The following is a 19,127-nucleotide window of genomic DNA, read 5'->3' as shown; positions in this document are numbered from 1 at the left end:
AAAACTCAGTCCTGTGAACAGACTCCCACAAATGCAATCGAGCCAGAATTTTTACTCTTGTCAAAGCAGTGAGCTGCTTTGTGTGGGAAAACTTGCATGAATGAAGACTTATTGTTCAAATGGGAAAAAAAGGCTTTTTGCATTCAATAGAAATGCAACTCATCAGGTTGTAAAAGGAAGGTTTTAATAATGATAATTGGTTCCACATGATGATACAGGCTCCTGTGCATTTCTCAGCCCAGCCTTATATTGGGCTACAGCAAAGGTGTAATGCTCCAGCAGAAGCTCCTCAACATGCAGCTTGCAGCTTACCCCTTACATCTGCGCAGCCAGCTCTTACACCAGGGTAGAGAGGAAACCAAATAAGGACACAGCCCCACAGAAAGTGGGATGACCATTCTCTCTCCACTAAGGACCACAGGGACCTTCTCTGTGCAAGGCATTCATGCAGCCTGCACAGGTGGCGTGCTTGTGTCTGACAACAGCAAACCATAAGAAAGGTTTCACACTCTATGCTTGTTGGAATACAGCTGGGAGCCAAACAGGGCTTTGCTCAGAAATGGATCAGGTGCATTGCTCCAGGGATGGATTGCTTCATGGGTTGGTTATGGTCATGTTTACTTCCTCAACTTGTCTCTGCCCCAGGCAAGACACAGGAGGACTGGAGAATGCACCAGAAATGCAGTACATTTAAACAAATTCATCAGAAGTGACAAAAATGTTATAGGATGCTTATTTAGACAGCAGCATATTTTCTGTCTCATTCAGGACATCAGTGAGATGAATCTCTATTCTCAGTCATTCATCTGCTGTAGCAAAGAGCATTGCCTCACAGCATGGGCATTGCACAAGCATAGTTCAGAGCAATGTGTGATTCATTGGCTCAACAACAGTGGAGTGCTCCCTCCATAGCTCCCTCTGACACTTCGTTCCCTTCCTGGCGCTCTTGGCAGTCGCTCTCTCCCATTGCTGCTCTTTGACATAGATCATTCTTTACATCAGTAATTACCCCTGTCATGATGCTCTGGCTTTTCCTCATCTCATTTAGACTTATGCAGAATTTTTGCAATATTAGTTATTGCTGATGCAGGAGCTAAGAGTATCTGCAATTGAATTTGACAGAAAGATTTTCACTTACTAAACTGAAATCTGAGTCCAGACCAAATTATTGTTTCAAATGCTAGCAAGTTCTGTCAGATCATTTCTTAGGCTGGATTTGTGATGTTATCAACAAAAGAGCCTATGGTATGAGTAGAGCTGGTCAATTTATTCATTGCAAATAAATTATTCAATGCATTAGCCCATTTTTTTGTTTGTGAATCATTTGTGAATCATTTCTGATTTCTAATAATGTGTTCATAAGCATTCACTCATATGGATTATGGAGCAAATCTCAGCCTAAGGGAACTTTGCAAATGATTCACTTTTTACTAGTAATTATGCAGTGTGAATGCAGCAGTTCATTTAAGTCACATGCCATCAGTTATGCTTCATCTTCGAATGATGCAACCTTTTATATAAAACAAGAGGCTAGTGACTAATACAAGTAGAATGTAGGGACAAGTAAACATTCAGGACATGCAGAAAATCTGTGCTATAAATAATAAACTTACCATTATGAAGATATTAGAGGAAAAGCCTCAAAAAGGGCTGAGCAAGGATATCTATCATCTTAAACGTTTTTTTTCTTTTCTGGCTATTCTACCAGCCCTAGGCATAATGTCAGCTACTGTGATGACAACTGTAATATGAGGTTTTTTTCTCTCTTTGCTGACAGGTACCAGCAGTGCAGAAGTTAAGGAAAATCGAAATATTGGCAACCTGGAGGATCATCCAATATCCTCTAATGAGAGGGCACGAGGGGGAACACCTAGCAGTAAGAGAAAAAGACCCTTAGAGGAAGGCAATAATGGCCATTTCTGCAAACTCCAACTCATCTGGAAGAAAGTCTCGTGGTCAGTGACGCCAAAGAATGCTCTGGTTCAGCTACATGAACTTAAACCAGGTTTACAATATAAAATGGTTTCCCAGACAGGTCCAGTGCATGCTCCAGTGTTTGCTGTTGCTGTGGAAGTAAATGGACTTACATTTGAAGGCACAGGGCCCACAAAAAAGAAAGCCAAAATGCGTGCTGCAGAGCTAGCTCTAAAGTCATTTGTTCAGTTTCCCAACGCCTGCCAAGCTCACTTTGCCATGGGGAACTGTGTCAACCCATCCACAGACTTTACTTCTGATCAGGCAGACTTTCCAGACACTCTGTTCAAGGAGTTCGAACCATCTACACACAGCGAGGACTTTTCAGTCTATAACCCCGTTAATAACGAATTGCTTTCCACTGCTTATCGACATGGGCGCTTACTCTGCCATACGCTGGACTTAATGGGCCACGGTAAACAAAACAAGCACAAGATGGTATCCAAAGCGGAGAGCGAGAAGAACCCAGTGGTGCTGCTAAATGAGCTGCGGTCGGGCCTGCGGTACGTCTGCCTGTCAGAGACCGTGGAGAAGCAACACATCAAGAGTTTTGTGATGGCAGTGCGAGTGGACGGGAGAACATTTGAAGGCTCAGGACGTAGCAAGAAGCTGGCCAAGGGTCAAGCAGCACAGGCAGCTCTGCAGGCCCTTTTTAATATTCGGCTGCCCAGCCACATTCCCAGCAGGAGTAAATGTCACCATTTGCCACAGGTGAGAGCTCCTGGGTAGCCACCACCGTGCTGGAGGAACTCTTTCAATTAATGGAATAAGTATTACTGTCACTGTTGTTGTTCAACCAGACGGTTCCTCTTATGTTATAGCAAGTGCCATGCCACAAAAGAGCTCTTTTCTCATAGGAAGGGCCAGATGCCACAGGCAAAAGCTTGAAAATCATATCCTGAACTTATTGAGTAGGATTTGCAGCCCTTTCCATAGGAAGCATAGCTGAGAGGGCAAAGTCTAGGGGGAAATACCAATGTTTCAGTTTGCTAGAGAGAATGAGAACATTGACACAGGCAGAAAAATCAGGTCGTTATGTGGTACTGCATCTTTCTTGACAGAAAAAAGCCCAAAAAGTGAAGGGATGTCCCATATCCTCCTTTTAGAGTAAATTTTTTATGAGGGCAGTGGCATTCAGAGGAGTAAGCAATGACAAGGAGCATACCCATGTCAGAGCAAATTCTAAACAAATCTGCCACTAGAAAAGTTAAGAACTTTTGTTTATTATAGGCTTACTTTTTGGAGTTGATCTTTGTTGCTTTGTTTTCAAATTGCATCCAGTGGCACAAGGGATAGTGAAAGCTCTGAAGTCTTCCTGGAATGAATGTAGAGGCTATTGTTGTATTCATACAGAAAATATATATCTGAAGTACATACTAAGCACATAAAAATTTCATAATTGGTCACATGTGAAATGCTGTCTTAGCATTACTCAGACTTGTGTCAATTTTCTAAGTTCAAAGGAAGCCAGGATTTGCAGACACTGGGAAGCATTAAATAGGTTGATTTGTTTTTGCTATCATAAGACATTTGATCCACCAGCACTAGGAGGTGATCTACCACTACAAAGCTCCCTTTATGAAGGAAGCAGTTAAAGTACAGGATTTAATGCAAAGCACTGGGAGCACTAAGAGTCACTCTGTTGCTGGCTTGCTGTGAGACCCTAGGCAAGTCATTTAAATCCAATATGCTTGTAATAAAAATGAGCATATTATATGAAAGAACACTTTGAGATCCTTAAGTAGTGTGTAAATGCAAATTATTAGTAGCGGTTCTCATTACTGTTAGTAAAGATGCTCATTAGCATCAAAAAGTATGGTAGGGGATTAATTCTTTAGGTAATGTGATTGCCTGCAGAACTCGAGTATTGTATTTGGTGACCAAGTAGTTTCCTTCCTGTGTTTCCAAAAAGGACACATGAGAAATGCAAAAAATTCTAAAATACCTCATAATCCTTTACCTCTTTCTTTTAATTCTGGCTTGTAAACTCCATGAATCAGTGGGATAATAACATAATTTAATAATAGCAGTGATCTTCACAGAGTGTTTTGCAGGCATGTTGGAAGCCTTTGCCAACCTGGCAATTCAATCCTGCCTGTACTCCTCTGAAGTACAGATGAGTTTTAAATGAGAAATCCATGCTGTTTCTTGCTCTAATTAATTCTGGTAAATGTAGTTTATTTTGATGAATATGTCTATCTTTCCCCATGGAAACCTGGCAATTGGATATACAGAGGAATACCTTGTCCTGTCCTACTGGCTGCTTTGCTGCCCCCAGTGTTTTTTGTTGGGTGGGTCAGCAGGTAAATACCATTCATTCATCAAGTAATGGTTTGTCATGTTCTGAAACTGCGCCACAAGTGCTCTCCGAAATATTCCCTTGTTGCTTGGCTTCGTGATTGTCTTTTACATGAATATCACATCTTACCCGGGTCCCAAATTGTTAACTAGGCAACACATTCTTCAGTGTATATTCCCTTTTTTGTGACCTTCTCTTCTTTCTGTAGACTTCTGCCCTCCTTATCTTCTTCTTCTCACTGTTCTGGAAGTATAAATGTCAGTGGAAGGGTGTCACTGAACTTTCTCTGTCAGTATTTTTCAATAAGTTATATTTGTCGAACTAAAAGATTACTTGGGCACTTTTAATGCCAGCATTCAGCACACTAATTGAGAGGTAAGTCTTAACACTGATTTCTGCTGACCTCCATAAAAACTGGTCTCATCAGTAGACATTGCAGCCATAACACAAAATCTGAATTTGTTTTACTCACTTAAGTCATAACCCAACGAACACTGAAATGAACTGACATATTTCCACTGACTTCAGCTGGGGTATAGCTTTAGTATCAAATGCTTCTAGATTTTTACTGGTTCTTGCTATGTTGTGTAGTATCTCATCAAGTGATGGTCTTTGATCACTGCTTCAGTCAGCCCATCTGGCTGTTTGGTCAGTTAAAGCGATAGTAATCGCATTGGAGAACATATAGTTCTCATTGTGCTGTGATCAGAGCCAGATGCTCCAAAAGTTGTTTCAGCTCCTTCTTTTCTCCCTGATTGTCTGTGAACCACATTTTCAAGGACACTTTTCAAGTCATGTTTTCAAAGCTATTCCTACTTAGTAGGCTCAACTAGTTTTGTGTCCAAAACTGTTTAAAAGCAGGAGAGCACCCTGAATCCAAAACAGCTTAGAGAGAGAATTTGAAACATCAGGAGCTTTTTAATTTCTTCACAGAATGATGAACCAACCATGCACTTTTTTAATGTGCTTCGTTGTATTTGTTAAGATATCAGATAGCTAACTCATTGATAGTAAGGACAGGCAAATGAGATCACCTGTAACAGTTTCACCTGTATTTTGAACATTTTATAGATTCCAGGAGTATGTTTATTCCTGTCACTGCTCTTTACAAAGAGTATTCAAGCTTTGCATGTCTCTGTTCCCATTTCCCTTGCTGTTATCAATAGTGTTAGGTAGGTCAGAATTTGGCTTTTCCTGATGACTGGAAACAGGAAAAGCCAAAAGTCTGGTAATATTGGTGGTCTAGTTGTGCTGAACTTACTGATTTCAGTGTCCATGAGAGAGTCAAAAAAGTTTAGACATCCTTATGAGCTGGGCCTCCTGACCATTGACATTTCTGCCTTGCTCATCAGGTCTCCTAGGGGACCTCGCGTTCCTCAGCCTGGCCCTCGAGCATTCCCTCAGACTGACACTCACTTTTCCTTCTGACCAAGAGAGATTCAATGTAAAATGTCAAAAGAAGCACCATATCTTTCAGGCTGTCCTGGGAGGTGCTGCCTATACAGGAGGCTTCCTGAACTGCCTGGAAATGCAGAGCATAGATGTAAATTACCATAGCCTTGATCTCCTCTGATTCAGGCAAAACAAAGAAATGTAAGAATAGCAAAGCCAGAAATAGATGAATTCATTGTGGCAGCTGCAGTCCACGTTACTTCTTCAGATGCCTCTCCTGCCCCTCTCCTACCAGTGTTGAAAATATACCATGAAATTATTAGCACCTTTCAATACTGGTGCTTTTTTAAAAGAACATCATTGTGCCTCTGATTTTCATCTCTGTGATTATTCTGCAATGAGTTTGTACTGACTGCAAAATTATACCAAAAAAAATAAACAAAAGGACATCACACTTTACACCAAGGCAAAGTTTTAATATAAAAGCCAAAATAATTGGAATTGTGGCTTCTTTACAGCCCTCAACTCTCATTGCCCTGATCCATTTCTGTGATTCTCATACAGATACAATGGTGGCTGGTGCAGCTGAGCTCTTGCCAATTTATAGGGTGACTAGGAGGTAGCTAAGATAGTCCAAGAACTAGCTGGAATGGTCACAAGATTTGCCAGCTACTGTTCTACCTCAAACCAAATATCTTATCTCTGCTATACCACTGAAGCACAAGTTAAATACTATTGATGGTCTGAGCCTAGGCACACTGTGTTGATTAGAGTAGCCAAGATAGGAGCCTGGATATCTGCTAAACTAACGACAGGCATAAAGGGAGATAGGAGAATAAAAATTACAGCACAACACTCTGCGCCTTCTCTAAGTCACTAAATATTGCTCCTTGTTTCCTAGTATACTTGGTCTGAACTCATATTGTCCATCAAATAATGTGAAGTTTCTTTGATTATCAACTTTTATGGAAGACTGACAATTCGTTCTCCCCACCTTGGGAGCTAATTTTCTTGGAGCAAAATAGGAGACAAAACCAAGGAGTGCTAACTCTGCCAGCCCTAAGGAGTCTATATGGGTAGAAATCCATCCACATGCTCCCAGACTTTCCAAGTGCACCATGCTCATTTCAAGAGAACAAGGTGACCTCAGCTGCTTCTGACCAGTTTACAGGTTGTTTTTCTAACCTTGTAGTCTTTCTAATCTATCTCTTTCAGTCTAAACAGCATACTTGCTGCTGTAGAGCAATAATTAATATTGCCATAACAAATTAGTAATAGAGGGTAGCTTGAATTTCAAATGGACCTAAATTAAAAAAAAAAAGAAAAGGTGTGAAAATCGCATTCACTCTGCTTTGAAATGACTTAACGCTGCTGTTGCTGGTTTACATTCAGAGCCTCCAGAGCAGTAGATGTCCATTTATTTATTTAAATGAAACCTCATTGTGTTTTGTGTGTGTATCATCAGAAAGAAACAGGTGGGTTTTTTTTTTCCTTTGGCAAATAAAGCTAAACATTTTAATCTAGTTAAATACCCTATTTGCCAAAAGCTTCATTTGCAGACAAAAGCAACATCAGTGTCCTCACTGTAATGATTCTTTAGCCCAATCAGTTCAAGGATTCCTGAAGCTAACTTCAGTGTCACTTTGGTGAGCAGTGTCATTGCAAGAACAACCACCATGTCAGGGGAAGCCCCATACTCCACTCCTCTCATCCACTTCCCTCCAGAAACCTGTTTCTCTGTAATGTGAAATGCATTTTCATGCCTCCTTCACTTTATTTCTCTCACTGTCTTCATTTGCCATACTCCTGGCAATGATGCCCTCTCACCTATATCGTAATTAAGCTGAGGCTGGGGTTGGTGGTGGTAGACTTCGTTCCAGTGTGAAGAGGGACAGCACACAGAGCTGGCGTTAAGCTTGGAGAAGCTGTTTGAGCATGTTTCTCTGAGGTGCTCTGTCTGGTCAAGTGACAAGGTACATTTTTTTATAACCTTCTCTGTTTTCTTCTGCACAAAGAGAAGCAGCTGTTAGGTATGTGCCTGACTTCTGATGGTGAGATGCAAGAAAGGGAAGAGCTAGGAACTGAAGAGTTACCTCTGCAATACAAATTATGTTTGCTTTTCAGCCATCTATTTCTTTCTCTGTAGGTGGGGAAAGGTTTTTTTATAATCAGAGCAATGAGCAGCCAGGACATTTATAGGATTACAGTTTCTTAAGCAAAACAATGTCAAAGGAACCAATTCAGAGGCACGGCATTAGTGCACTGGATGCTGTTATTATTATCCTGGCTGCTAATAAGATTGGAGTCACTACTAGGCTCACAGTTGAGGAACCAGCACTACCTCCTCACCCCTCATACAAGCCTAACATAAAAGATTATTATTGCCCCAGAGAGATTACAGTTTGAGTCTTAGATGAAGAAATTATCATGTTTTAATGCATATAATCCGTGCAAGATCAAAGCGATATGCAAAGGGCTACCTGCATGGAATCACGGGAAACAAATCAATAGGGTAGAAAGGACTCTGGTCCCTTGATCTCATAGCATCAGCACATACGTGCAGATACACTAAGGGGTTTGCGTATGAAAACCAGCCATCACTGCAAAATAACATATTACTTAGCATCAGCTGGGCTACAGTAACACTGCAGCTATCTGCTGTAGGGAGAACTGTCTGAGTTGGTATATCCATCTCCACCCTCCATACTTCCCTCTTTTGCTCCTGAGTTGTAACTCCCATCTCTCTCTTGGCCGTAGATTACTCCAGCAGCATCCCCAAAAGATTCCCTTGCATTTGTCTTTAAGTCCTATGTGATACAGATCGTTCTCAGAGCTTTCAGAGCATTAGGCATGCTACACCTAACTCTTCTCTTCTAACAGAGATGTTAAAGTCTAAATATACCACTCATCTAATTAATAATACTGAGGAGAGCTGTAATAATGGTGATAATCAGCTAATGAACGGTGGATCTTAATTTATAGAAGTGAAAAAATAATTTTAATATCTTCAAGGAAGAAGTCTTTAAGGCTAAAAGGCATTTTTTTCAAGTGTATATACACTTCTGTAATTTAAGTTGACAAGCAACCCAAAACCCTTCTTCCTCTGCAAAAGAAAGAAAAATTAAAAATACCTAATTTTCTTTTATGAAAGGATTCCACCGTGATTACAGTGTATTTAAAGTGGGTGAACCTGATTTAGCTGGCTGCCGGCAGCTCTTTTAGGGTATTTGCAAATACTTCATGTCATCTATATAGTCACAGAATCAGCGCTTGATTTCTTCCCTTCAGAGCCTGAATTGATTATTAAACATGGCTAGTGAGATACAACTTGACTCTACTGACTACTGCTATTTCCCACGATGAACCAGCCTTGCCTATGCAGGAAGGTGGTGATGTGGATCTGATTTGTGAAGAATTAGTATTTGTGCTACCCATTATGGTGAAATAGTTTGTGCAGAGTGATTAGGGCTCCAGCAACAAGCAGAGATAGTTAGTACATGAAAGCTGAATCCCAGTCTAGTGTCATCCACACATAAAATATCCTTCTAAACCAGACACTCTCGCAGCTGTCAGAGTTGCCTTTGTTGCTATCTGGCTTTGTAAGTGAGCTACGGACACTTCAAAAAGCTCCCGGCAAACTGGACCTCGTTAAAGCTCCCGCTTCATCCTGGACTTGCATCCTGACATTGTTTATGATGCTTCATTATTGTCTACTTAATACAAGCCATGATCGTTCTGCTCCAATAAATGGAGCTGTAAAACAAGTGCCTGGAGTGAATTTTTCTTTGGTCGAGTTCCACACAAAGCCTTCTCTGTTCGACCTGGTGTGTTACAGTCATGCCAAAACCACATTCTTTATCTGTAGTCACATCTAGGAAGCCTTAATTATTCAAACAGATTTTTCCCTCTGTGTACAGAGTATTAGAAGCAGGCTCCAACCATTTATTTTATGTTGACTACCTCCCTCTTGTGGTCCTTGTGCCAACCGTGTGGCAGGCAGATCATCGCCGTGCAAGAGGAAGATTAATAACACAAAATGCCAGCGCACCTTGGAAAGGCAGCAGCTCAGAGCCTGTGGTTTCCCCAGTGATGCTGTTGAGAAGCCCAGTGTTAGATGCAGCACAGGGACCGCTCCCTTCCTGCTGAACAACAGGAAACATCTTTGTCCGTTTTATTTAATTGCATCCATTAGCCTTTAAATAGCAGTTTTAGAGAAAAACATTTGTCCTGCCACTTTATCTCAGCTAAACTGTTCATGCGCAGTGCAAAGTGAAAGGATTATATATATTCACATTCACACACATACACAAAATAGTATGCATGTCATTAAATTGAATTTTAGGGCCTAATCTTAGAATTGTCGAAAATTAATGGACAGAGCAGAATTTAGCCTTGTTATAATGGATGCAAAATGTTATTTATGTGTTTAGACACTTATACAGACAAACAAAAACAAAGAATTGTCTCATATTCCTTGAAAGAATAAAACCCATTTTTATTCATTTGTACTTTGTATGAACATCTTACGTGTGAGTTTGAATGTCTAACAGGAGGCAAATCTATAACAGCAAGTGGGTTGTCTTTTTTTTTCACATGCATGATGCATGCTGTGAACTTTTGTTAAGATAAAATATTTTTGCAAATTCATGAGAAATAAAAGTGGGCAATAAATATGCATATCCACTGATAAAGTCAGTGAATTAGCCATCCCCTTTCATGATAAAGTCTTGTTAAATGAAAATAATCAATATTGTGTATGTCGCATGATACCCATCAGCTCTTAGACTGAATTCTGAGACCCTTAAAATAAAAATGCATCCATAAACCTTTCCTCCTCTTCCTTCAATGCTTCAATATTGTCTCTAGACAAATTTATATTGCTTTCTCATCCTTCCTAGTTTTCTAATTGATAAATAAGAATTTGCTTCCCAGCAAGCGACCCATTATTTCCTATTTGTCTTCCAAACTGAAGTAGACATTTGATTTAAAAGCACATTAGTGTGATTGCTTTTAACCTACTTGTTATCACATCTGCTGCAGACACCAGCAACATAATCAGACCTGAATTCAGACAGTGGTATCTTAAAATCACTGCTGTGCTTAGATGTCACCCAAATGAGCCCATGCTACTGAAGCCACACTGATTTGCTGTATAAATTCCTTGTGTGCAATTTCTTCTCATTCTCTTTATCCAGTTCACCTTTAAAAACTAAAGGTGGAAAAGGAACATTCCCTGAACATACTCAAGTGAGAAAAAATGAACATGCTTTGGGCTATTCAGAGAAATAGTCTAAACATCCCATGATTTCTAGATTCTTCCGTTCATGTCACTTTATTGTTGAGTTCCTGGTTTAGGCCATCTTCTATGAACTGGGAACTATTACAGAAATAATTACAACCAACTCCTTTCCCTCCTATGTGGGTCATTGCTTTATTAGGTTAAACACAAGGAATAAAGCAAGTCTCCAAGGTTTTGTGGGGAGAGGGAAGTCGGCAACACTGCCTTAATTTCTTGTTTGATAATTAGTTTTTATTCAAATCAACTTTGCCCTACACTTTTAAGGAATAATCCTCTCAGGGATATTGGAGAATAAACTCATTACTCCAGAGTCAGCCCCCTCTTTTATTCCACTTTCCTTGATACACACACAAGTCATTCTAATCCTCAGTGCCTAATGAACCTTTTACACTCATAACATAGACAATAGTTTGTAACAGCACCACAAACAAACTGTTAGGGTTTGGTTGTCCTGGTCATTGCAGAGAAACAGTGCCTAAGAGAGGTGCGGAACATGCTTGTTTAAACCTCATCCAGCTACACAGAAGCCCTCTACAAACTGAGGCAGTGGCCATCAACATGCAGCAGCTAATGAAGTTGAGCTAGCAAATAATAGGGAGCAGTGGGTGATAACACAACAGGCATAAAGTCAAATTCCTTGAAGGCCCATGGCTGTGGCAGTAATGATGGCAGATGAGTTGACCAATCAGATCCACACTGAAGCATTTCTGTCTGAGTATGAGCAATTCAGATGAAAATGAAAACAAATCATATAACTGTTAAAACTGTTCTCTGAACCAAAATTTAGCAGTTGCACTACTTGGAAAGCAGCATGATTCATCCAAAAATAGTGTCCTATAATAGTGCTTTTAGTGGCTCATAACATGATACGATGGAAAGAAGAGGAATAGTCCATGAGGGTCACCATTCTGGAAAACTCCCTCACAGATGCTCAAGGTTGTTATCAGCTCCGAGCCAAGAAAAAACAAAATAGCCCTGACAGATACATACCTATGGACCATATGAGTCATTGATCTTGCAGCTCAGCCCAAAGGTTTTGTTATTGCCACCCAGGTCTGACAACACATCAAAACGCTGTCTCATTCCGCTGCCTTTTGCGTCATTGCATGTTCTCCCTTCAGTGCTCAGCTAGCGGCCATTCAGGATTTTTTCCAATATAGAGCTACATGGACATTACCAGAGCAGCAGGTATGAGTGCCTGACACAAAGACATCTCTGCCCATTTTGTGCTTATTTTCTTCAAATATACACCTTCTTCAGTGCTATCGCACATTCCTGCTGGTCATAATTCATACATATCATATCAGGTTATTTTACTCACATTTGCAATAAGTTTTGAAAAACAGAACCAAAAAATATTGCTATATGAACCCTCAAGTAGAAGGGATTTTCCCTTCCTTTTTTTTTAGTGTAGGATATTTTTGGTCATAATCATAATAATCTGACTGAAAGGAGATGCCCTCTACTTTTCCAGGAAAAGAACCTTCCACTGCATGTTTTACATTTCAGCTTTGAAGGAAATCAAAGTACAAGAGGGATGATGATGATGCTGCCACCACATTCTGGAGGACACTGATGGAAAGAAATGAATAGCATTCCTCAAAACACTGATGAGCTGCAGTGCATATATTTTCCTTTTAAGTCCTGTATCCATAAAAGAAAGGAAAGTAACATGACTTTTAGATTTACTAGTTTTTGTTGTAGATATTTTCATTTTTTTTCCCTCTATGAACAGGCAGAAGCCTAAAATGAAGGTGAATTTTCAGAAAATTACATCTTTTCCTGCATATTTTTGGGGGCCTTGAGCAGCCTGATCTAGTAGGAAATATCCCTGCCCATAGCAGGGGAGTGGAACTGGATGATCTTTAAAGTCTCTTCCAACCCAAACCATTCTATGATTCATTCTGTGATTCTATGATTCTGTCTTCCTGGATATTTGTGAACTTAGAATGATCTTGAGCACTCCCTCTCTCAAAAAGACAAAAAAATATAGTCTCCTCTATATAGCAAAAATCAAGCAAATAAGCCAAACTAGAAAAACCTTACAGGCAGACTACCATCCTTGACATGTAAATGAGCTGAAATCAAGCAGATAGCTGAGCAAATCTTCACCGTGGCAGAGCGGGATTGAGTTGTGCAAATCCAAGGGATCTGTTGGGGAGCCCTTGATAACAACAGGTCACCGGATAAGCACCAGTGAGGCTGAACCGAGCAGCAGGAGAGAAAGAAGCATTGCAAAGACAATCTGGAAAAAAAAAAGGCTTCCAGGCTGCCTTTGACAGAAATTGATCTGAGCAAATTAAACACTCATATGGTGGTGGTTAGCAGCCTTTTTTTTTTTTCTCTCCCTTTCAAAACATGAGATGCCAGCAGGGAGATCAGCGCAAGCCATTTGCTTCTCCCAGGCAGTGGTATTTGGAATGCAGACATGAGGGGAACTTGGTGGGGTTCGGAGTAGAAGCTTAAAATATAGAAATTACTCCATTGAGGACCTGGGGACAGTTTTTTGGGACAAGGGGCAAAATTGTACCTTTGGTGAAAATCAGGCAGACCCTCACAAGTCGGGGAGGGAAACTGTAGGAACTATAGTGAAGTCCTGAAGTGAAATCTTAGCAAAGGTAAGGAAATGCTCTGATAATAACTGGGAGCTGTATCACTAACCTGGCGACATACAGTATTCTGGGAGCTCATTTCTTTGCATTTACACTTGCTAGCATTACAAATATTAAACGTCTTTTTTGTGGTTGGGAAATTAAGGTGCATAACTGAACCAACATAAACTAAATTTGCTTTGATATACCTGGGCATGAAGCCACAAAACAATGTGGGAAGCTAATGCTCTTATTCCATATTCCTACAGGCATAAACCAGAGCAGATCTCAAGCCTGTAGATTTATAGTGAATAAAATATCAAACTTAGCCTGAAATACATTGCTGCTGTTTCTCATTCCATCATGCAGCTGATAAACAGCTAATCTCCGGTTCAGGCCTCTCTATTTAAATAAGCACAGTAAAAAGTTTAGCTATCTCTGACTGAACTACTTGAGCTGAATATCCTTAGTTCACTGCTTCTGGCCCCTGTTAAATGCAATTCAGATAAAGTCTGTTTTCTACTAGTATTTGTTTCTCTCGATACAGTTAGTATCTACTCCTGCTAAAAGCTTTCAGACTGGAAAAAAAATCTACTGAAAAATACATTATTTAGTAAGCATAGCTAAGCATCACTAATACTAGGAGGACTGAGAATTTCCTCTTTGTTAACTGTTAACAAATACATAGTTCTCTGTGGGCAGTCTTACCCCCACAATTAAAACTGATGACTTTGCATAGCTGATACAAAAAAAAGAAGAGAACTACATCTTTCCCTGTGCACAGTAGACAGGTAAACAGCTGTGAGACACCCTCAGTTTGTTGCATATTCTGCTTACTCGCTCATCTGCCTTAAGAGCTACCTTTTTGCCCTGGCAGGTTCAGGCAGCTGCCAGCTCTACACACCCAGCTGCAGGCAGTGAGTGGGCAGCTCTGCTATACCCAACACGTGGCCAGCTCCCTCTCCCATGGCACAGGGTCACACACAGATTCCAGTCCTCGGCCTTAATTTGCTTTTCCTGGCTCCAGTTGGTTTCCATTTTCCCTTCTGATGCTCCTGAAGGTGGGAGTGGTTGCCTCTCTCCAAGCACAACTCACTCAGCCAGGAGCAGGCTGGAGCTGGAAGTAAGAAAGCAGCTGTGAGAACAATTCAGTAAAATTTTAGGTCAAATGTGAGGTGCCCCGTCCTTGTGATAATTACTTGCATTAGCACACATTAACACAATTGCACTTGCAGCAAATTAACAGCGATCTGTGCAGAGGCACAAAATCGAGTGCAATAATAATACACATTTATGAAAAACAACATGATCACTATCTAATTAATTAATAACCGGTTACTGATTAAAAGGGGAGCATTTGGAGCTAAGTGTGTCCCTGACAACACTAACAGGATTGGTTTAGCACTGATTGTATTTTACAATAAGACATATAAGTGCAAATAATTGCTTCCACTATATCATGGAATTAGTTCCATGACAGTTCAGCTGATTACTTCAAGGTTTTATCTGCGTTTTGTAGCTGCAAGATCTGCTACAATTTTGCACCATGTTAGGTAGTAGAAAAACACTCTTGTCTGTTTACATGTATTGCATGTGATGTAGCAGGAGAAGCAGAATCAATACTGGAGATATATACAGTACCTGCAGCACAAAGGTTACCAGGCTCAGAAAATAGCTGATGAAGACTTGAGGTAATGAGCTGAAACATCCTGAAAGTAATTCCTAGCAGCACTAAAGACAATAATATAACTTCGTCTGACATGGGTAATCCTCTGCAGAATGAGGGAAGCATAATTTTTGCTGGAAGGGAGTTTTGTGGTCCACTGAGAGTTTGAGTGAGAAATGGGATATACCTTATGAGTGAAGAACGGCTCATAACTCAGGAGAGGTGGAACCTAAATGAAGTCACAAAGGTCGTTCTTATTTTATCACTGGGGGAAATATGTCCTGTATATCATTCAGCCTTTTCATACATTTAGTTACTGGGATAATCCTAGGTACAACAGATTTTTCATATTTTTATTTATCTTGCATATCATGAACAAAAAGCCTTTTAAAATATTAAAAACAATTGCAGAGGGACCATTTACCCTGTGAGTCCAAAGCTAGGCTTCTTTACATGTATTTTTCATGAAATACATGGGAACTCTGTGGTTCATGTAGGGTATTGAGCTACTGTCTCAGCATTTTTGTTCTCTTTTATTACATTTTTTTCTGCTGGTGCAGTACAGAAGCTAGAAGGGGCAATGAAGCAGTCAGCGATATTAGCCCATCCTTTTACCTCCCTCCATGGTAGCAACCATTCACGTGATGTGCAAAATTCTGCAAAAGATATTTCTGTGCATGTTTTTAGACTGTTCTCCTAACAAAGTTATCTTTCTGTGATTATGTTTCCTGCTGTTTCTAGTAATCCTTGATACTGTTCAACTATGATTGACAGCAGCAGATATCTCAAGACTCCCAGTCTATATATTCTATACATATATTTGATACATATCCTATAGAATATATATGGGGCCTTTGTAGAAGCAAGAGCAACCTAAGCTTGTCTTGCACAGGGAACAGTGCAGTTACCCCTAAGGCAGGAGTGGGCCAGGCAACATGTTGGCAAGGCATATCCAGACATACTGGTGTCTCTGTTTTGTCCTGTTTCTTCTCTTAAGGACTGTATGTCCTTTTCTTCAGAGGTGCAAGTCTATGTGGGTTCACAGAGCCACATGGGGTGTAAGAGAAGCCTCAGTCTTAGTAAGTGCTTTCCTATGGCTGTATGTTATAAAACTCTTTCTTAATTAAAGCCTACACAATTATGTGAATTGGTGTAATCATGATATTGCTGCTGGTGTGACCTGTAACAAGTTCTGATATGGTATATCTCTATTTGTTCCCTTTGGGAGATATCTGGATTTTTCTTCTTCACTTAAAATGAAATTCTTCAGTGAGGTGGGAGTTGTATGGGCATCAGGCAGCCTTGTGGAGCACCTGGTTCTGACCTCAGCATCAGGCAGAAGTCCTTTTGCTAGCAGCACTGTGTCCCAAACTTCGAGAGTACTGCAGGTTTAGCATCACCAACCTGCACCTGTACCAAGCCCAGGAGCCCACAACAGCACGGACCTGGCTCCAGCATATGCACATCCATAACTTGTGCAAAAGCCCATCCTGCCACATCTTGGCAGCTCTCTCCTTACACAGCAGCCCTGAGAATTCTGGAAGAGGATTGCAGGTGTTTGCTCCAAACAGAGTCAATGGGATCGCAAGGATATACCACTACAGAGGCATAAAATCTCTGCATTTTCTGTTGGGATGCAATGTTGTGGCAATTTCTGGCAATTTCTGTTCTGGCTGCAATGCACATCTCATACTTCCCACAGAGTGGTACAGTGGATCCAGAAGTCTTGATTCTAAACACATATATGGGTGCTCTAGCATCAATTAGCTGTCAAAGTAGGAATTCACAACTCAAGAAGGAGGCAGAAAGCTGTCACGTATGTTTGGACTTCACTGTCCTAATTTTTTTCATATAGAAAATTTTTCTCTTTTATGAGATCTGTGGGCCTCTTCTTGCTTTGCACTGCACAGAACAAAGTAAAGGGTAACATTGCAGTAAGCACTTGTCCGTGGCCTTACAGAACCTGGGAAAGTACAGTCACCCTGTGGATGGGGAGGCTGAGCCCATGTGTCAGTCTAGGATGAGACTGGAAAGTGTGAATAGGAGAACAGTCATCTCAATGCTTTATTGGTGGAGCCATGGCAAGCAAGAAAAAGCATTGTGTGTTTTATTTTTACCTATGTTGGTAACCCAAAATTAATCATCTGAGTTTAAGTGCATTCTAGTAACAGCTGTGAACAATTTGGCTGTTTTTCAGCACAGCATGTTGCCAGTTCAGAGGGCTATTAGTAATCCTAACAAAGCTATTTCTCCCCCTCTCAAATAGTGAAATAAACTCAGATATGGAATTGTTAAGTTCTCCTTTTTTTTTCTAACATACCTGGTTCTGATTTCTGAGGGGCTTAATAAGCGAAAAGCAGAAGGTTGAGAAATGGTTGATTAGAAGTTCCACTGTAAACTGGAAATGTAGTAAGTCAGATGTCTGTTGATGAGTCTGGTATGGTACATTTCTTACAGGATAGAGGGGGCAGGTGCTAAAGTCCTTACTTAGCAAAATTGAAGCCAATCTATGTTGACATGGGGTTAAGCAGGAGCATTTGTTGTATTTGGCAACTGTGAAGGGGTTTGCAGTTTGTTAGAGAAAGGGGCATTCTGCAATGCATCTGAGGGGTTTGTGTGCAATATATCAAGAAATGAATGAGCCAGTGTTGGGAGGAGTAAGTAAGTTGATGTACTGGCTCTGGCTGGGATGGAGTTAATTTTCTTTATAGCAGCTCATATGGCCTTATGTTTTGGATTTGTGACCAAAACAGTGCTGGTAACACAGGGCTGTTTTATCTGCTGCTGAGCACTGATTATACAGCTTCAAGGTCTGACCCCAACTGACCAAAGGATACGCCATGCTGGATGATGCCATGCTCAACAATAACAGCTGGAAGAAGGAGGAAGGGATGACTTTCAGATTTAAGGTGTTAATAGTATACCTATGTAATCTGAAACCACAAGTTTTCTCCCCATCTAACTGGAAGGGAGGGAGCAGCTGTGTGAGGCTGAGCTGCTGGCCAGGGTAAACGCACACCAGTGAGTAATACTGGGACAGGACTATGGGAAGTGTATAAAATCTCAAACAGATGCCTGGTTTCCTTTCATAGCTTGAGGTGCTAATCAATAAAGTGTAATTATCTCCTCTGTTTATAGGGTTATGCTTGTTCTCAGTTTGAAATGAGACCTATTGAAAGGCCATATGAGGAAGACCTGAATGTACGTGTCAGGATCAATTCAGTTTAAATTGCTTATAATAGCTTTTTAATGTCAATGCAGATACCTCTGAGTGGCCTATAAAGAGGATGACAAAAAGTAACTGGCTGAGTCACCAGCTAGTTTTGCTTTTGTAGTTTAAAAGGATATTGTCAACTGAAAACCTAGGCAAAGAGCTAAGCGTAGTAATGAACACAGCACATTGCATCTTGCTGCCATGCCTTGTGATTTTTTTATTTATTTCAGCTTTCTTTTTTTCCTCCTGATTGCTGTTGAAATGTTTAAAGAATCAAATTTAAAAAAAAAAAAAAAAAGGAAAGATAATCACTAATTATGGAATTTGCTGAAAGCCTGAAGGTACTCATAAAAGGTTTTAATGAATGGAATCACAGAACGGTTGAGATTGGAGGGAATCTCTGGAGTTCCTCTACTCTAGCCCAGATCCACTCAAGCAAGATCAGCTATAGCAGATTTTCCAGACCTATGTCCAGTTGTGTTTTGGGTACAGCCACAGATGGAGACTCCACAGTCTCTCTGGACAGTGTGTTCTAGTGTTTAATCATCTTCACAAGGGGGAAAAAAAATGTGGTTTTTTCTGTTCAGGTTAAATTCCATTTGCGCGTATTGCCTCTTGTCCTATCATTGGGCCCTACTGAGAAGAGCCTGTCTCCCTTGCCTTCATTCCCTCCCATACTGATGAAATCCCCC

At 40.5% G+C, this 19,127-nt stretch overlaps 1 protein-coding gene across 1 annotated transcript in view; it reads left to right on the top strand.

Annotated features, from left to right (window-relative positions):
• The window catches only part of ADARB2 (adenosine deaminase RNA specific B2 (inactive)), a 334,574-nt gene that overhangs the window by 214,070 nt on the left and 101,377 nt on the right, over positions 1–19,127 (top strand). The window contains exon 3 of the mRNA XM_069859323.1: positions 1,778–2,685. Coding sequence (XP_069715424.1) covers positions 1,778–2,685 — 908 coding nt within the window. The remainder of the gene's footprint in view (positions 1–1,777; positions 2,686–19,127) is intronic.

Source organism: Phaenicophaeus curvirostris, chromosome 6, assembly GCF_032191515.1.
Source record: "Phaenicophaeus curvirostris isolate KB17595 chromosome 6, BPBGC_Pcur_1.0, whole genome shotgun sequence".
Taxonomy (NCBI): Eukaryota; Metazoa; Chordata; class Aves; order Cuculiformes; family Cuculidae; genus Phaenicophaeus; species Phaenicophaeus curvirostris.
Note: the sequence above shows the minus strand (reverse complement) of the source record. Positions and strands in the feature narration are given on the sequence as shown.